This window comes from Gopherus evgoodei, chromosome 1, assembly GCF_007399415.2.
Source record: "Gopherus evgoodei ecotype Sinaloan lineage chromosome 1, rGopEvg1_v1.p, whole genome shotgun sequence".
Classification (NCBI taxonomy): domain Eukaryota; kingdom Metazoa; phylum Chordata; order Testudines; family Testudinidae; genus Gopherus; species Gopherus evgoodei.
The window spans coordinates 265159851-265178174 of record NC_044322.1 but is presented as its reverse complement, the minus strand read 5'-3'; the positions used below and the strand labels follow the sequence as shown (position 1 = coordinate 265178174).

At 40.4% G+C, this 18324-nt stretch overlaps 1 protein-coding gene across 1 annotated transcript in view; it reads right to left on the bottom strand.

Annotated features, from left to right (window-relative positions):
- Positions 1–427: 427 nt before the first annotated feature.
- RFX4 (regulatory factor X4) overlaps positions 428–18324 on the bottom strand; it is a 129689-nt gene continuing 111792 nt past the window's right edge. Inside the window, 2 exon segments of the mRNA XM_030544991.1 lie at positions 428–1581; positions 16029–16167. Coding sequence (XP_030400851.1) covers positions 1309–1581; positions 16029–16167 — 412 coding nt within the window. The 3' untranslated portion in view covers positions 428–1308.

The window sequence follows — 18324 nt, the reverse complement described above, 5'->3', positions numbered from 1 at the left end:
AAGGTCACTGTGTACAAATAAATTAAAATAAAATATATTTAGTTTCAAAAACTTTTTTATCTGAGTGTGAAAATCCTTCATATATCTTGCACAACTGTACAAATAATATTTATTTCCATTTTAGCCATAAACATGGTTATCATCACACTGGGTGTTATCAAAGATTTTATTTACATAATTACTAAAATGCCCGATGTCATATTTCCATTTATTTATTTCTTACCCATAGGGTAATAGGTCCACCATAATTGCTTGGTGCATTTTATAATACAGAAGAAAAACCTATGTTAATAAATTCTAACAAAAACTCACAAATACCTACAAATCTGACAGAAAATGTCTACTAAAAATTCTCCTAAAAATACAATACATTTTCCCACACATACACATTACAGAATAAGTTCAAAGGCACAGCTTTGAATTGTTATTTTTTTGTAGACACATATTGAGTTATCATCTTGTGAAGGAATCAGAAGAGCAGTTTTCATACCTGTCGATAGGTAATGAAATGAATCATTTGTTTTGTATTGTCACTTTTACATAATTGCTTAGTATTATCGTATTTAACATATGTGGCTCTGAATCCAACACCTTACCAGTTTCAAAATCCCTTCTTAACCTTGATGTAACTGACCAGAGCTGTTGCATTTAACTAGATTGTGCAAACTTAATACAAATACATATATAATAAGAACCACAGTCAACGTAAGGCAGTGTATCATTCAACGCTACATGTCTTTCTTTTGTAAGGATAACACTTATCTGATCAATGGAAAGGTGCATCAATATACAAAATTATGTGTAAACTGAAGCCTATAACAACATATACCATTTAAGGAGCCTAAAAAGGGAATTTATGACAACAAGTAATGACTTGACAGAATGTCTCTAAAGAACCCAGTAGAGGTGCCAGAGCTCTGTTATGGTAAACTTTTTGTCTTTATCTCAAATTATAAATAGATTTATCTATAACATCTTTCCTTAAAGACTAATTAACATTTGTCAAGGGGGGGGGGGATGGCTCAGTGAAACTGACATCATAACAGGGCCAGACCACACGACAGAAGAAAAAAAAGGCACAGCTTGGCCAATATAATGCTCTATAGTAACAGTTTTAAATCTTGTTACAGGAACACTCCGTCACACTGGTCTGCAGTATGTCCAGATTATGAACTAAAATTATCTGTCAAGGATCGATTCTATCTTCAAGTCCGTTGACGAATGTTCAGATAAAGTCCCATGTAATAGCCAGATATAAAGTTTTTCTGTCTTTATTAAATATAGGGGCTCATGCCATACCAGACATTTTCACTTAGCCCATCCTGTGGTGGCTTCTCCATTGATGTAGGCAAAGCCGGGAAAGTGTTGCATGTGCTCATATTCAGAATTCCTGCGTGTTGTCAAGGGCGTGTACATGTCACTAGAGTTTCCATATCTTGTGGAGTGCATGGATGGACTTGTGTAGCATGTGTTTGCTGATGGGACTTCCGGCCAGCGAGGAGTTACAGGGGCTGGATGCAGTCTTGGGGTACTGCTCATCAAACAGGGCTCCATCCTGGATGTCGGGCTGTTAAAAGGGTACTTAGAAATAAAAACACATTTTTAAAATGTTAAATACACACATTAAAAAAAAAGTTAGAACAGGCAATACCATACACGTTGCCTTTGTAGTAAGAACTATTCTTAAGGAGCTATAAAGGTCATCAGTAAATTCATAATGGTAAATATTCTTAGCAATACATTTTCTTTTTTTTAGATAACATTTACAGTGTGCCACATGAGATGTTCTACAGACTGTTAACTGAGAGCTAAAGAAAAACAAATGTTGAAACATCAGACTTTAAAGGGCCTAATTCTTCATTGCCCTATACTGTGTGTGGTCAATTACAGCAAGGCAAAGTGACTGTTATACTCTATCCTTCTGATTTAACTACACTAGGTGCAGAGCATTGGAGATCAGGCTCAAAGACAGGAAGTGATTAGATGGAGGATCTTAGATGGAAGAGAATGAGGAACAGATTGCCCAGCAATGCATGTTTTGATTATACCAAGGCTGAGGTGGAGCAGTTTGAAGAGTTCAGTAACTTTCATAATGGGAAATTATAAATAAAAGTCTGTCCCCAACCTGGTTCTGGTAGATGTATAACAACAGTTGACAGATTGGGCTTGAGAGTGGAAGAGGAATACAAAATGATGGTGAATCATGTGGTGGGGACAGAAAGGAACTCATGATTGGAGGAGTGGAGCAAGTAGGTGGGCAGCAGGTGGACAGAAAGACAGAGAGAGATGATAGTACCACTTGTGGGAGGCCATTGTGAATTTTAAAGAGAAGAGAATGAGGGAAATTGTAATTAATTAGTTTCAGAGATGAAGAGGAAGCCAATTAAGGGGATAGAATATGAGAGCATATGGTACTACTTCCTGGAGGAAAGGGAGCATAAGTATTATTATTACAAAATGGCCTACAGATTATGGAGAGTTGTGGGTTGTATGGTGATGAAAGATGGGGAAAACTATCTGGAAGATGAGTAGGTATTGCTGGAAAGAAGGAAAAATTTAAATGCAGGATTGGCAATGGTAGCCAACTCCCCTCTATATTTAGAGGCAAGGAGTTTTCCTATTGTAAATGAGGAATAGACTCACTGAGTGGAGAGAAACTATAGTTTAATGATCACGTCTAAGCCACCTGGGGGATCTCAAAGTTATCATCCAGAAGAAGGTAGAGATTGCATAGTAACAGATCTGATGTTCTGGAGGGAGTCAGGTGGTCGTTTAGTCCCACATGCATTGTCTTGACAGAGATAGGGATAGTGCAGAGAAGGACTAGCAGAGGGGCAGACTCCTAAGGCAGCAGCATAGGTTGGTGAGGAAGATGAAGACCAAGCAGAAAGTGGATGAACTTGCTTTGTGATGGAGGTCAGCATAAGGGACTGGAGGCCTTGGAAGAGGGGAAATTTAGTTGTTTTAATGTAAAGCAATACTGGGGAAAATAAGCGAAGGAAGAGCAAGGGTATTATGGATAAGAACTGGTGCTAAATACAAAAGAATATGGGAATAGACATACCAGGGTAGGCAGCAGAAGAATGGACAGTGACAATTGAAGTCTTGAGATAAAGAGAGAGGAAAAATAATAGGAAGTTACACAGGGAGATGAGAGGTTTCTCAGCCTTAACCAGAGCATTTTCTTCTCATGAATGCTATGCCGTTACTCAGCAGTGACAGCCAAAACCATAGCAACTCTCTACAAGAGACTCTTAGTGAACATTCAAAGTGTTCAAGTTTTATTCACACATACGTTCAGGTAAAGTGCATTTTAAAGTTGCATGCACTAATATTTTCTGAAACTGAATTTAAAAGGCCCTGATCCTGCAAACTGATCCATATGAGTGGACCCTTATGCCCATATGGAGTCCAACTGAAGTCAGTGGGGCTCTGCATAGGGGCAGGGTCATCCCACAGGGATCAGATAGCAGGATTAGAGCGTAAATTTGCACATGTGAATACTTGCACCAGAAGTGCTTGTCTGCCTATTCAATCAGGGGACAAACTAAACCATGTGACATTTAATCTATCACATCAACAGAGTTTATATTTCAAAGGTTGAGTATTAAATACTAATGTTTGCAATTAATCCACAGAAGAAGAAATGGTTCACAAACAGATCATTAAATTCAAACATCAAATACATTCAGGAAAACAATAACTGTTGCAAGATAGTCTGCAAGCAGAAAAATAACCCAAATTTGTCACAATTCAGATCAAGAAACTTATCCAATAAACAGCAGGTCTTAAAATGTCATGCTTCCTGCTCATTCTACTGCATTCCCGAGAGGAAAGATAAAAGGACCTTTAGAAAAAGGCGGTCTGTCCCCTTTAAATGTTTACAAGCCTGTTTCCCAGCCTCTGCAGAGAGGAGCCAAGGTCTGTCCACCTAGAAGGGAACTAACTGGTAAATCCAGAAATCCCTTTCTGTGAAAAATATCACATTTTTAAAAAAAATTATCCCAATTTGAAAAATTTTCACAAACGGGAAATTCCACTTGGGGAGAACTGAAATGGAATTTTTCAACTTGCTGGCTGCCCGCCTGGAAGACTCTTATCCATTTTATTTTCTGCAGGCAGGCAGCTGGAGAGTTCAATTTTCCCTGCCAGAAAAATAATTTTCTTTAGGAAAATGGAAGTTTTCCCACAAAACAATTTGATTTTGCAAAAAGGGCTTTTTCTGTGAGCAAATCATTCAAATGGAAAATTCCTGACTAGCTCTGTTAACTGGAGAGCTTCTACAAAGAGGTGGGATGGTGAATTATGAAAAAGAATCTTTTACACTCTGGCTGTCTAAAGGGACAGCTGGAAACAGGAGAACAGAGGATGATAGCTGCCTCCTGCTAAGGAGAAGACAGGCTGAAGGCAGGACAGAAGGGAAGTTTGCCTTCTATAGCTGGGAGGCAGCAAACAAGTCATGGTCCATGTAGTGATATGTGTAATAATTTTGAGTAGGGGTACATTAGGAGGAAAAGAGGGAAGCTTTTCTGTTGTAAGATGCTTTTTATGGCAGCAGTTTGAAGCTAAATCCTGGGAAGATGGATTAGTTAATAGAGGGCAAGTGAAGAGGTCAAAGATGCATGATGCATTCATTTAACACACGGCATGTCACTTTATCGCATGGCTCTCATCTCCACACATGTAGCATATTATATTTTCCTGTACAATGTTTGACAGGAAAACTTGGTGATGCTTTGCCATTGACTTCAATGGGGCTGTTATTTCACTCTAAAGGCCTTGATTTTCAGAAATGCTGAGTACCTAGAGCTTTCACTGAAGACAATGAGAACTGCAGGCGCTTAACACCAATGAAAATCAAGTCTTGACATTTTACATTAAGGGACGTAAGGCCACAGAGGGAGTCAGTCTCTGAATGAGGCTTAGAATTTAGGACCATGGCAGTCTACTTGAAATTGGGTAGCTAATCTGGTTGGTGAAGGTTAGAGATTTTAGAGCAATCTGTCAACGCAATTATAAATACTTAAGTAAAATCTAAGTAGTTCCAGGTAAAGTTTAACAACTTTTCATATCTTTAAAGTGTCAGGTGAATAGCTCAGTGGAAAAGCCTTCTCATTAATATGCTCAAGAACTAAGTCTTCTTGGACCACAAAGGCAATATTTGAAGTAGGAAGGTAAAATCCCTCTGAAATTCAGTCAGTCAATCATATGGGGATGCTAGGAAATATAGACCACCTCTGCCATACATCCAGCTGTACAAATGTGCTGCCATAGAGTACAGTCAAACAATACTTTGTAACTAAGGCCTTTCGTTTTCAATTTCTATTTTGTTTAAAATTTCCCAGGAATGTCAATGTTTATTACAAAAATTTAAAAATTGGGAAAAATCAGTGCAAAAGATTAACTTCACAGTTTTCTGGGTAAATATTGAGATTATTATTGGGGGATGGGAGACTAGAAAAAAGCAAGAAATAGAGAAAAGTCAGAGTATTGAAAGTGAAACAGCTTAATGCTGTCGTTTATTTGATGAACTGTACATTAACAGTATATACCCATATGCACGTGCATGCATATATGTGTGTCTTCCACTGCATTGCCTTACATTAACAGACAGCTTCTCATTCACCCCAGACTAATATATTATTAAAATAAACACATTTACCTAATGTAATATAACAATCAGTATTGTCATGTACTTGTGTGGTCCAAAATTTGAGTGAAAATAGTAAAAACAGAACAATAGCTTTTGTAAAGCCTGTAAATTTTTCAGTAAAAATCAGTAAAAATTTAAAACAAAGGATCTTATCTGTACCCTAGTGTCTGATTTAACCTGTTGGCTAGGGCTGTTCAGAGGAGGTAATTAAATCAATCGCAATGTCCCACTCTATAGTGGACAAAGCTGTGAGCTGTTCTCCTTCCTAGCCTCAGAAGCCCCTGAGGAGCAATGTTCACAAATTGTCCTATGTTACCAGGTGCAAGAGTAAGGATGAACCATTTGGAAAATGGTAAAAGCTTCAGGGATAATTTAAATGAAAAATTTTTACTCTCCAGAGGCCCACAGAGTAAAGCTTGGTCTGAACTGGAGATAAACTGGGAAAATATTATATTGGCCTAATCAAGATTTTGTTTTATAAACATTGTGATTGATTTATTTCTTAATTCATATTAGGATTTAATGTTAACTTGGAGTTTCATTACTCTTGGAGCCAGTGTTCCAGCTTAAAAAAATCTTTTCTTCCTGATGTTCTAAACAACTTTCCCTCTTGCTAGTCAGACTAGAACATTCTGCTATCCCGACATGCTACAATTTCATACTTGAAGCTGTGAGGCAAAGGCTGGGATTCAAAGCCAGGGCTTGACCTCCTTGCATGAACTGAGAATGAGGCCCTTACACACTCCAGGAGAAGCTCCCTCTGTGATGTACAGAAGGCTTCTAAAATTTCAACAAGAGAAACCGAATGGTCTCTAGGGAATCCTCACAGGTTCTCCAGGTTATGCCATGTCATTATTATACGAGGGAGCCACACAATGCAGTTCACTTGGCAGGTAGAGTAGATGAACATATAAAAAAGATGCCATTTTTGCATTTAAGCTTTGGCCTATGGAGCAAACTCCATAATGCATTGAAAGGGAGAGCTAATCTGCCTTCCCACTTTCAGTTAGGCTTACCCGAGAGCAAGGGCTAATGACTGAGTATAAGGGGAAAGGATACAGTGTGTTGCTTTTCTGTTTAGTCAAATACCTCAGATGCAGCTGTGTTTATGAATGTGTCACGAATATAAAAAGAATAATTGCCTGAAAATAATATGGACTACAAATATCTCCTATTTTACAATAATTTCTGTTATGACTGAATCCAACATGGAAAGTTTTGTAACGGTAGGTCAGCTAATTGCAAATGAGTCAGTGACTTCTTTTTCCCTACAGTGAAGAGACTATTGAAAGACAATATTTTTAAAGTACCCATTGGCCCCTGCCTGACTATTAACTCAACCAATGAAGCATCTATTCAGCCTTGTTGGAGTGTCCAAAGCATAGCCATCTGCGCGGATGCCTGCCCAGGCTGCCTGAATCACCTCTCACACTTTACATCCGGTTTAATGAAGAGTGCTTAAGCATGCTGAACTCAAAACACTGGGGCCTAGTGATCTTTGCCAGATATAAAGGCGACATTTGTTGGAGGGCTCTTGACAGGAAATTACTATTTTCTGGGTCAGCTCGCACTTGCTGCTACCACTGCTGTTTAAACTAGACAAGAAACACTAACCTCTTTAAGTTTGGATGACTTTAAGCTGATTATTGTTAAAGCCTTTCCCCAAAAATTTTAAATTAACTCAATTTCTTTTAGTATTATTTTAGAAAAATACTATGTTAAGTGTCTTCTCCCACCAATGGAGTCTGAGTTCCTTCAGAACAAGGCTAAAGAATAATCCCTTTATCCTTACCCTTTAGCAAGCCGGTTGATTATGCAAGGAGGTGAAAGGTGTCTCTGTCCAAATAACAAAATATTTTCCTTATGAATGCAGCTCTAACTTTATACTGCATTAGCTCACACTTTTGAACAGCACTGGAAGTCATTATTATATACATTATCTTTAGGATTCACAAGTACCTAGTCAAAAGTTATATCTGTATTAAAGAACTGGTTACAAATGAACTTTGTGGAAAGTTGTACAGTAAAATCTCACAAATTTAATAATAAAAGCTATTTATGTATCGGTTGTTTCTTTCTAACCTTTAATTTGACTCTTTTCTGTACAAAGCTAGGTTTGGTGTGTCTTGGCCCATCACAGATGTAGAGTAAGTGATTTAGGCATTTTGAAAATGAGACTTAGGGACTTTGAAAATTTTACCGATGTTTATTTTTTTAAATGTCATTGTCATAAACAGATAGCTAAGGGTTAATGTCTCTTTCACCTGAAGCACCTGACCAGAGGACCAATCAGGAAACCGGATTTTTTTCAACTCTGGGTGGAGGGAAGTTTGTGTCTGAGTCTTTGTCTGTCTGCCTGCTTTCTCTGAGCTTTGGAGAAGTAGTTTCTGCTTTCTAATCTTCTGTTTCTAAGTGTAAGGATAAAGAGATCAGATAGTAAGTTATATGGTTTCTTTTCTTTGGTATTTGCATGAATATAAGTGCTGGAGTGCTTTTTGAATAAGGCTGTTTATTCATATTTCTTTTAAGCAATTAACCCTGTATGTGTCACCTTAATACAGAGAGAACATTTGTATGTATTTTTTCTTTCTTTTTTATATAAAGCTTTCTTTTTGAGACCTGTTGGAGTTTTCTTTTCTGGGAAATTTCAGGGAAATTGAGTCTGTACTCACCAGGGAATTGGTGGGAGGAAGAAATCAGGGGGAGATCTGTGTGTGTTGGATTTGCTAGCCTGATTTTGCATTCCCTCTGGGTGAAGAGGAAAGTGCTTTTGTTTCCAGGACTGGGAACGGAGAGGGGGAGTCACTCTGTTTGGATTCACAGAGCTTGTGTCTGTGTATCTCTCCAGGAGCACCTGGAGGGGGGGAAGGGAAAAAGGATTATTTCCCTTTGTTGTGAGACTCAAGGGATTTGGGTCTTGGGGTCCCCAGGGAAGGTTTTTCAGGGGGACCAGAGTGCCCCAAAACACTCTAATTTTTTGGGTGGTGGCAGCAAGTACCAGGTCCAAGCTGGTAACTAAGCTTGGAGGTTTTCATGCTAACCCCCATATTTTGGACGCTAAGGTCCAAATCTGGGACTAGAGTTATGACAGTCATTTTCTGCTTTCCAATAGAAGTATGTGATTATTTCAATTGAGTACATAACAGTTTGATGGACAGTTATAAAATTTTATCTTCTAGAACAATAAATGGGATTTGGACACATTGGTCCTTACTTATTCTTAATGTCATTACTAACTATAAGGAAACTGGCTGATTCTAATGGGTGTTACAGTTTCCAGGATTATAAAGTGGTTATTGGGGGATGAGGACATAAGGAAAAGGGAAGGCTATTGTGTAATGATATAGTACACATGGGGTGAGGTTCTCACCGCTTCTCCAGCCCCATTAAGGCAGACAAAAAGGGCTAGAGTGGTGTAAAGAGGCTCTAAAAACACTAGTTCCAGGTGGAGGAGAACTCACTTGGTGCAAGCACTGCAAATAGAGAGGAGTAAGACTGTCTTCCATGGCCTCCCCCACCCCCCCAAACCTGGCCTAGGGACATGTCAGTGGTTGTGAGAGGAATGTTAGAGGCAGGGCTACTCATACATTGCTGTGGCCCATAGGGCAGCCCTGAAAAGCTACTGTATCTTAGACAAGACTTCAGGACTAAGTTATGTTGGGAGCCTCTTGAATCCCCAGAACAGCCCAGTGTCAGTAAAATGCAAACATGGCTTAAAGCAACCTTAGCCTCTGTCGTCAACTCCAACATGAGAGTTCTGTGCTGTACTTCTTAGAAGTGCAACCCCGAATTTCACACAGGGAGCATAGTAGTATTAGAGTCAAGTATCAGAGGGGTAGCCGTGTTAGTCTGGATCTGTAAAAGCATCAAAGAATCCTGTGGCACCTTATAGACTAACAGATGTTTTGGAGCATGAGCTTTCGTGGGTGAATACCCACTTCGTCAGATGCATGCACGAAAGCTCATGCTCCAAAATGTCTATTAGTCTATAAGGTGCCACAGGATTCTTTGCTGCTTTTAGTAGTATTAGTGTTACCAGGGCTACAAGTATATCCCACACCATAGTGAACATTAGCAGGAGCGAAGCGGATATTTATGAGCGGGTACACAGATAAACACGCACATGTGCTGTCTAGCAGAAGAAGAGTCCAGTCAGATATACCCACAGACATGTGGGTTATAATCCTGTTTCATTAGTAGACTTCCAGGCACTTTGCTGCCCACATTAAACTCATGCAATAAACTAAACTACTGCCATACTGGAGTTCCAAAGGAATTGTGGCCTTAAACAGATAACATCAATAAATACCACATTTGTAGAGCTCCAGTCATCACTGTGCACTGAACAAAACATGTACTGCCCCAAATTGCTGTCACTATAAACACGACATGGAGATCAAAGCTTAGCATTACCACTCATCCTGAAACTCATGGGACACATTTTTCATGGTCTGTCTCACGTTCTGAGTGCTGGCATGGCAATGTTTGTGTATTCAATGTGTGTTGTTTTCCCTCTGCCTAATCCATGAAGATCAATAGAACATATGACTTTGCTTCAGCTTCTAACTATGAGAAGGCGGCCCCAATTCTGGAACATATTGCTATTCAGTACAACACTTAAACACATGCTTAAGTGCTGTCCTAAATAGGAATGGTCTTAAGCAGTTGCATAAGTGCTTTTTATGCATCAGGGCCTCAGTCCTCTACCTCCATCTATAGAGGCTTATGCTCTTGGCTCTGGCAGTCCCAGGTTCAAGAGGATTGTCATTATATTTACATGACATTTTCTTTGGACAGTGAAACTAGAGAGGTGAGTTGTGCATTCTGTCTCCAGTCAGAGTCACTTCCTAGTTCTTGCACATTAATGCAATGCTGTTGTGTTTGGGTTTCCACATCACATCGGAAAGTTTAAATCAATAAATAAATGTCTGACTTGGAGATGAACATATTGAGTCTTATGTTCAGTTACTAGAAATGTTAAAATATTAAAAACAAATATGGCTTCATGTTCATGAAAACACAGCTCTTCATATTAAGGTATTGTGAAAGTACTTGGTGTTTTACAAAACAAAAAAAATTTTGGGGCCTAAATTACTCAGTGTCTTGTGAAGTGGCAAACAGTTTCTGGAGTTTGAGAAGAGAGAATATGGGTGTCTAGAAAGAAAGTGGAAGAATATTTTAACTGAATGATACACTCAGTCATAGTCTGCTCAGGGTTAAGTTATTCTATTTCTCATGCCAAAAGTTTTGATCAAAACTCAACTGACTTTGGTCAACACAGATTGGCTAGGCAGTGATATTATGAATAAAATATGCATCTCATCACTGTGCCATGGATTGTTAGTGAAAATGCTCAGTTCTTTGACAAAATTGTTGCCAATGGCCTATTAAATATGAGGTAACACCAGCAGCATCTGGTTCAGCTAAAACTATGTAGATGGGTAATTTACAAAGTATAACCTGCAATACACAGGTGTTTATGTATAAACATTACACTGTTCACTAGTTGCAGGAGCCACATATGATCATGTGCAGTTCTGCACTATTGCCTAGAAAATGAGATAGTAGTTGGCAAATTCACACAGTAGATCATTTCACATTGATGCACCGTGCTCTTGCCGGTGAGCCAGACCTGGTGTGCTAAATCTGCACAATTATAAATAGGAAGCAGCTGCTTTGAGAACTATCAGCAGATGCTGCCAGAAGGCAAATGGATTTAAAAAATATTCAGGCTAAGATTAAAATACATTTAGAGAGATTCTGCATAAAGGACCCAATCTAATTCCAATATAAGTCAATAAAACAACCCCAATTGATTTAAGTGGGAATAGGAGCAAGTGAGAGACTGAAGCCAGCACAACAGCTGCAGAAAGCAGTTCAACCAGCAGCCCACAGCTACTGATGATGTCATTAGTAGAACTGTGTGGGAAGCAGTTTTCCTATCCTATGACTATTTTCAAGATTTTGGAAATGTTTCCTATTCTGCATCGAGATGAAACCAAGACCTTCTAAAGTTATTTGATAAAAAAAGAGAGAGGTGAGACACAGACACAAGTTGCTCCAAATCAAGCAGATCAGGGACTTGAACTCATGTCTCCCAGGTGCAGGCCTGCTGACAGCAATTCAGGGCCACAGGGCTCAGGGTGGAAGTGATGAAGCTGTCACTTCTGGGACTGATCTATCACTTCCGGGACCGACAGCACTGGCCAATCGTGCCAGCCCCCCTAAAGCGCAGGGCCCGGAGCGGTTGAGTGCACCTAGGAGACCTGAGGCCTGCCCGGGTGATTTAAAAGGCCCATGGCTCCTGGCCGCCACTGCGGCAGTGGTGGCAGCCAGGGGTAGGGTAATCAGACAGGAAATGTAAAAAATCAGGACAGGGGGTGGGCAGTAATAGGAGCCTATAAAACAAAAAGACCCAAAAATTGGGACTGTCCCTATAAAATCACGACATCTGGTCAACCTAGCCCTTTTAAATGACCCAGGCCCCTGGGCAATTGCCCCCTTTGCCCCTACCCCGTCGGCTGGCCTGCCCAGGTGAGTACCCAAACCACTTGGCTATTGGCTATATTGGGTGGCTCTCCATCCCATCCCCTCCCCGCCCGCCATCCTGGACCTGAGAAATCTTCCTGACAAAGTTTTGTCAAACCTGTCCCTTTCCTACAAACTATTTTGGTTTTGACAAATTGGCATTTTCCAACAAAAAATTTTTTGTCAATAACAGTCTCCACCAGCTCTAGTCATCAGATTGCTTTCTGCAATTTTCCCTCTGAGCATTGATTGGCTGTTTGCTTCAATCCCCACTCTTCCTTTGTCTTTCAATCTAACCAATCCCCTCCTAACATAAGCCCATCAAAACGATTTACATAATAAAACAAAAGCAACAAAAATATCCTGGGACTAATGTGATGTTTGCAGCCATCACACTGTTCACTCTGCTTGCATGTTACCCTTTTCCCTGCTTCTTTGTTTGATTTGTTCACTTAGACCAGTGGTTTTCAACCTGCATCCCATGGGCCACTTGCGACCCAATCAACACACAGCTGCAGCCTATGTGACATCCTCAGTGCCATACAGGTAGTATATAGATATTTTTTGTGGCTGCGGCCCACATAACACATAGAGAGCTGCATATGCTGCCCACAATGGTAAATAGGTTGAGAATCACTTACTTAGATGGTAAGCTCTTTGGGGCTGGGGCTGTCTCTTATGTTTGTACAGGGCCTAGTGCAATGAGACCCAGTTCTTGATGGGCTCCTAGGCACTACTGTAATAAATGTGGTAAGCAGTATGCTAAATAATGCTCAACTATGCTTTTCTACTTAAACCAAATGTGGACTATGGAAAAATATTTCTTTTGAAAAGAAAAACACTGGTAAATATATGCCACTTGACTGAGAAGCCCATGCAGACTGATGGAACCAACTTCACCCGTGGCATAAATGAGTGCAGCTCCCTTGACTTCAGTGGAATTGAGTCTGCATAGTGCTCTGCAAATTTGGTCTATTTTGTTTTGATTTTGCAAAGTCATGAATTCTGCTTTATGATTCCTTGCAGCAGGTTCCCCTTACAAATGCTTCCACTAGAAAAAAAATGTGGCTTCGTAATATCTCTTTTAGCTTTTCAGTGCAGAACACATAATTAAGTTGTTATGCATTAGAGTGATTAATAAAATGACAACACTTATCAGTGCAGAGATTTTACAGCATTCCATTAAACTTAGAAAAAACAAAAACAAAACCACCTTGATTTCAGCCAATGTCATATTAAAACTCTTGGAAGCATTCTTGCATCTTTGGGTGCAGTTTATAGCTCCTTTAAATGTAAAATTAACACATTAATAGGGTTTTGATGACTACATTCTGCATTAAAAAATCTCAGTTTACAAGCAGCGTAAGAACATATTACATTCAAGCTTAAGTAACTGCTCTGAAATCTGACCAGTTAAGACACATCTGCTTGTTCTATTTTGTTCTAGAATGTTGAAGAGCTGAAGGAGGCAGAAAAGTTATTTGAAACCTGGACTTGAAGAAACAGTCTCCTACAGCAACAATACTTGCAAAAGAAAGCTCCCTCAAAATGGTTGCGTGATTTTATTTTTTTTATTTGTATATGTTGCCTTAACCATGAAATTAGTGTGACTCAGTGTAGTTATCTCTATTTTTATTTGCATAACTTATGCTATCTATTTTTGACATTGCAGACTGTCACAAGAGGATAAGAAATTTGAGTAAGGGACAAAATTTCTGAACAAAAGCAACAGCCAAACACTATTATACATACAGACGCATGAGCTTAGATAATTTCTAAGCCAGTGCCTTAGATCACATATTTAGATTGTTTTTCATGCAATTGTTATTATATATATTTTCTGCAATTAATAAAAAGTGAGATAGAAAACTGATTTCCAAAAGGTGAAAAGTCTTTGATTTCAAAGGTTTGTTACAGAATATAAGAATACATAGTGTAGTGAAAAACGGATACATACAAACTTGTCTTACACTACTAAGCCTATATATCCCTCATTCTTCTTACTGTAGATATAGCTGTTGCACTAAAGATTAGAGTTTCTACCCAGCACCGGCATAATTGTCTGGGTCAGGTGCTTGGAAAATGCCATAGGAAATTGTGGGAGGAATCTCTTCACACAGGCCACTAAGTCACGGTCAAGCTGTTAATAATACCTACCTCTTATGCAGCACTTTTCATTCATATATCTCAGAGTGCTTTACAGAGTATCATTATCCTCATTTTACAGAAGGGGAAACTGGGACACTGAGAGGGGAAGTAATTTGCCCAAGTTGACCCAGCAGGCAAGTGGCAGAGCCAGGAATAGAATCCAGGTTTCCTGTGTCCCAGGCCAATGTTCTATTCATTAGGACATACTGCATCCTCCATGAAAGCTGCTCCAGCCTAATGACTGAGTAGGCCCCTTATGTGTCTCCCTAAATTCCCTATAGATGAAAGATAGGAGGATCCATATAGATAGACACCCCCAATTTTGCCTCCTCCAGAATCCTGCCCCTACCTGCTTTCTGCATGCTCCCAGACACAGAGTCCCCCTGGAGCTGTGCTCCACACTGTGCATCTGTGTATCCCCCAGAACCTCACTGCTTTGTGGACACGTCCTAGTTTTGTTGCCAATGGCTGTGTCTGCACCTCTACATCCCATGCTGGTTCTGACAGCCAGTTTTATGAACTGAAATAACTAAATAGTGTAGTTAATGTACAGTATGAGACTTGGAATAGAAAGTGGACTAAGATTGTGCTTTTCGTGCAATAGAATTCCAAAGTGCTTCACAATGCATGCAGAAACAAAATGCAAGCGGCACCCAATCAGTGAAACTAAACCTGAGTCAGAAGACACAGGGCTTGATTCACCACTATACTACTATAGTTTCATGTCAATGTAACTCCATTTAAATTAAATGAAAACTGGAGTAATGCAGTGCTGAGTGAGACCCATAGTTTTTATTTACAGTTAAATGACTGACTCAGTCAGATACACATCCAAAATATGAAGTGCATAAAAGCCCAATACATATGTTTGAAACAGCCAACACAAAGGCTTTATATCATCTCAAGCCATTACTGAGCTCATACAAACAGTTTTAATAAATGGACCTGGTTTTAATACTACATGATTGATTAGATAGATGGATAGATAGAGTCCAAATTGTGCTGCAAGTTACAAAAGTTCTTAAAGCAACTTTATGATAAACATGGGATGAAAGCCTGCCTCCATGAAGTTAATAGCAAAACTCCTAGTCAGTGGGATCAGGATTTCACCCAGCATATTTAATTAGATGCCAATATAAGTTTCAGAACTGCAGTAAAATACTGAGCCTCTGTTATAAGAGTTGAATTTCAAGCAGTATTTGTCACAAGTTCAGCCCCCCCAAAACAAACAAACAAACAAAAAAACCTCAAAGGCAAAGGTTCCAAAAGAATGGACTACAATCGTAGCATCAGATGAATTATGTCCGCTGTTTTAAAACACTTATTTCAAATAAGAAGTCTGTTTAACTTCAGAACAGCTAATGCAAATGTTCAGTTATTTAAACTGATTTTTTCAACTGGTGCTTGGCAAAAAAATGTTTTTTGTAATCTCATCAATTGCATTTAAGACCATAGTATTCAAAAACAACTTCACAGATTAAAGTGACTTTTGGCAAAAGAATCTGCAGCCAGGATGAAAATGTTTATAAAGAATTTTAGACCGCTATGGTCTGTAAAAGCTGAGAGTAAAAATTAGAGTATAGCATAACACATCACGTATTAAAGATTGTTTAAAATAGTTTGAATACTGAATACAGATAGTTTAAAATCTTCATTTAATGCATTAAATCATGCATTGGCAGTAAGACAACAGACTTACCTGTGAGGAGCTTCTGTGATAAGCTGAGTAATGAAGTGGTCCAGAAATAGTAGTGTCATGTGATAGAGATGGATATTGACTCTGCATTGGATAAGGGTGCTGGTTGCTATAGCTACCATAGTTGTAGCTTCCTGAGTACCTAAAATGCATGAAACCCCCCCATACACACATTTAGTACTCATAATAACGGCATTCCTGCTACTAATTCTGTTGTAGTTTTCTAATGCTATATGCCAGATATATTTGCTCCAAAGAACAATCTGTACGAAAATTTACCCAACTCAGCTCAAATATGCAGATGTCACTTAATGGAATGATGTGCTCTACATCGAGCAAATAGAGTGACTCCATGTGTCTGTGTGATTTGTAATCAGCCATTTGTTGTGCTTTCTAAGGGTCCAGTTTGGTCACCTTTACTAGTGTTCCATAGTCCCCTATTCCGAGTGGTGGGTCATAGGGCTACTCACACAATAAATATTATTCAGCGTGAGCCAGAACAGTAGAACTGGGCCCTGAGAGCTAAACTGTTAAATGTAGCCACAGCCTTGCACGGGGGCCAGGGGTGCTCCCCACTTATGATGGGGTTGGTGGAGTAATTTGCTACTTCCCTTTAAAGGGTGCAGCATACTCTCCCTGTGGAGCTGAGCAGAGGGGCAGAGTCATGTCTCTACCTACTCCCCTTCTCTCCCTACTCCTTTTTTTGGGACAGCTGTTCCAGCACAGGTGGGGATGGGGATGGGAGAAGCCTCTGAACTTTTCTGAATGTTTCTGGTTAATCCTTAGGTGGGTCACACAAGAGGGGAAGGGATGGAGACTCTTTACAGTCTCCCTGCCTCTGCATGGCCATGTAAATGCTAGATGCTAATCTAGCTCGAAAGCACTAGGCTTTAAAAATGTACATGAGCTAGAAGTGGTACTGATATAGGGATGGGGAGGGGGGAAGATGAGGCTCATTTACATTTTATTTTTATTGATTTTTAACATCTTTTAAACAAATTACTATAAAGTGCACAGGGTAGATCTAGACCAGGGGTCGGCAACCTTTCAGAAGTGGTGTGCCGAGTCTTCATTTATTCACTCTAATTTAAGGTTTCGTGTGCCGGTAACACATTTTAATGTTTTTAGAAGGTCTCTTTCTATAAGTCTATATTATATAACTAAACTATTGTATGTAAAGTAAACAAGGTTTTCAAAATGTTTAAGAAGCGTCATTTAAAATTAAATTAAAATGCTGATCTTATGCCGCCAGCCTTCTCAGCTCGCTGCCAGCCTGGGGTTCTGTTCACCTAGGCTGGCAGCAGGCTGAGCAGGGCCTGTGGCCGGGACCCCAGACCTGGGTGGGGAGGTTTCAGGGGTCAGGGCAGAAGTCTGGAGTGGGGTGGGGTTCAGGGCAGAGGGCTGGGGGTGTGGGCGGGTTCAAGAGTCAGGGCGGAGGGCTGGGGGCCGTGGGGGCTGCAGGGCAGAATGCTGAGTGTGGGGGGGTCAGGGCAGAAGGGCATGGGAGGTGTAGGACAGAAGACTGAGGGTGAGGGGGCATCAGGGCAGAGGGCTGGGGTGCTCAGCTCAGGGCAGGGGGCTGGAAGGGATGTGCCTGTTCCACCCCCTTCCCCAAGGCTCCATCCCTCCTCTCTCTGTCCCCTCTACGGAACTGCCTGCTCTTCCCCCCTCCCCCTCGCTAGGGCCATCAGCTGATTGGCTCGGGGAAGGAAAGCACCAGGCTGGGGGAAGAAGCTGGGGAGGGGGAAGCTTGGTTGCCGCAGAACCAAACTTCTGTCTCCTGCTCCCACAGGGGAGAGTGGTGGGTGAGGGGGTGCTGAGTGGGGCTGGGGGCCAGAACTGTGGCAGGCGGCTGCGTGCTGCTCAAAATCAGCTTGCGTGCCATGTTTGGCATGCGTGCAGCAGGTTGCCGACCCCTGATCTAGAGTCTGGGTACATTTAACCATCTCCCATTAGTCTTCAATATAGCACTCGAGATACTGCGCTATATTGTAAACCAGACAAACAGGTATGTTTATAAATGAGAGCAGGACACCCAGTCTGAAAATGATTGCTTTCAACACCTGGGGCTAGAGGCCCCTCTTCATTCAGAAGTGTGAGGTGGAGCAAAGCAAGGCGGGGAGAGGATGGACCTCAGTGGGACTCAAGCATAAATAGGGAGGTTTTCCATAAGGGGGACTGGTCCATCTGGGCGTCTTGCTGGGTCCTCCACTCTCTCTTAATTGGAATGGAATAAATGGCCCAAAGAGTCAAAGATGTTAACATGACCCTGTCCCTATACAACATTAAACATGATTCC